The following is a 2,101-nucleotide window of genomic DNA, read 5'->3' as shown; positions in this document are numbered from 1 at the left end:
GCGTGAGTGGCGGGTGATGGAGGTCGGAGGAATCGTAGTCAGAGGGCGACGGTGGTCGGAGGGATCGTAGTTGACTGGTTACATAGATAGGAGGGACCGTAGTCAATGGGTGATGATGTGTGGAGGGACCATAGTCGACAGACGATATTGGTTAGAGGGACAATAGTTTGGAAGTTCTCCATTAGATAACATATATTGATTCCATTGATCATAGCGAAATCATAGTGCCTTAATGATGTCAAAACTGAATGATATTGGGCTCATTGGATTCGTTTCATTGAGCCGCTTGAATTAACTATAGCATGCTATATTTGGATATCATTTAGTAATCTAATTTATGCTTTGAACCTTCCAAGTGTGCTTCAACTTGTTGATTTGGACTCATTTGGGCTCGGATTAGACTGATTTTTTTGTGTCATTGGGTTCCTCTCTTCGATACGTTCAATTTGACTTTAAGTTGCTGTAATTGAAGTTTTGCAGGTCCCACATTTAATTTTGGAACTATCCAATTTAAACAAATCTCGAGATTCATGTTGGATCAAGACAGATTATTGATGATATATCAATTTTTTTTCTACAACAAATCATTATCATCTTCGCACAATGTTACAACCATTGCAAATATATCCTCGGTCATTAAGTATATAAAATTAATTTCAAACGATCCCTTATACAAATTATCATCATTTTTTATTGGAGAAGAATTTTTAATAAGTTTTAGATTGTCAAAGAATTGATTTGGTGTACTACTAATGGGTCGATAATTTTAAGCTTTGTTTTCCATAAAGGTTGAATAATTATGTACTTCTTTTCACACATAGTTAATAATTTCTCCATCGGTTCCATCTATATATACCGACCAAGCTACGCTAGCTCTATACCTTTAACTTCTCCCTCTCTCCATCGCCATGGCTTCTCGTTTCGTTCTCCTCTCTTTCCTTCTCCTCCTCTTCTCCATTACCACCGCCTCCTTCTCCACTACCACCAACCACCCCTCTTTTCCAAACAAGAAGCTCAAAGAAAAACACAGCCACCTCCACTTCTTCTTCCACGACATCATCAGCGGCCGCAACGCCACCGCTGTTCCCGTCATCCAACCGGCCGAAGGCGCCCATTCCAGGTCGGCCTTCTTCGGCGCTGTAGTCATAATGGACGACCCGCTAACTGAGGGTCCCGACATGAACTCCCAGCTCGTAGGTCGGGCCCAGGGCATGTACGCCGCGACGGCCCAGGATGAGGTGGGCCTTCTCGTGGCAATGAACCTGGCCTTCACGGCGGGGAAGTTCAACGGCAGCGTCCTCTCCGTACTGGGCCGCAACCCGCCACTCCATCCGGTGAGGGAAATGCCGATCGTCGGCGGCAGCGGGCTTTTCCGCTTCGCTAGGGGTTATGCGCTGGCCCGAACTCATTGGCTTAATGTCACCAACGGTGACGCTATCGTGGAGTATAATGTCTATGTGATGCATTATTGATTATTATTATTATTATTGTACGTCGATACCATTTTGCTTGTAGTTTGTATAAGTGTGCTCATCTTTTTGAGGTTACAGCAGTGATCAGTGAACCCATAGAATAATTCTATTGTAATAAAATAGAGTGATTTTATCTTTGGTTATATTTTTATGTGGAAAACTTGATATTTTTATTTTAATTAATTAAATCAAATGAGTATTATTTATTCATTGCCTCATCAATATAGGATTTGTAAAAAAACATTGTGTTATAGTTATGATTATATTTTAATTTATACAAATATTACTTTTATGTAGGCCATAACTAAGTCAAGTTTCCTCTAGAATCAGTTTCAAACTCGACTCGATAAATATATCGTGAGCTGGAATCAATGAACTAATAAGTTAGGCTTAAGCCAACATCGACTTGACTCGTTAGCTTCTAAGTTGACACTTTTAAAAGATATTGATATAAAATATACTTAAAATATCTCAATATTATGGAGTTGAAGTACAAAATTATTAAAAACATTTAAAAATTAGGTTACACTTATTATATCATGTGATTTTTCATTATTTCTTTTCTAAATTTTTTAATTTTTTAACCATTTATTATAATAATTTCTTGAATTATAATGACTTTATCTCTT

At 38.3% G+C, this 2,101-nt stretch overlaps 1 protein-coding gene across 1 annotated transcript; it reads left to right on the top strand.

The window, feature by feature from the left end:
* Positions 1 to 893: 893 nt before the first annotated feature.
* On the top strand, positions 894 to 1,615 carry LOC110107493 (dirigent protein 22-like). Its single transcript, XM_020837767.2, has one exon. It carries the CDS (start codon positions 909 to 911, stop codon positions 1,470 to 1,472), a length of 564 nt encoding a protein of 187 aa, XP_020693426.1. The 5' UTR covers positions 894 to 908; the 3' UTR covers positions 1,473 to 1,615.
* The last annotated feature ends 486 nt before the right edge of the window (positions 1,616 to 2,101 follow it).

Source organism: Dendrobium catenatum, unplaced genomic scaffold, assembly GCF_001605985.2.
Source record: "Dendrobium catenatum unplaced genomic scaffold, ASM160598v2 fragScaff_scaffold_1105, whole genome shotgun sequence".
In the NCBI taxonomy this organism is placed as follows: domain Eukaryota; kingdom Viridiplantae; phylum Streptophyta; class Magnoliopsida; order Asparagales; family Orchidaceae; genus Dendrobium; species Dendrobium catenatum.
Note: the sequence above shows the minus strand (reverse complement) of the source record. Positions and strands in the feature narration are given on the sequence as shown.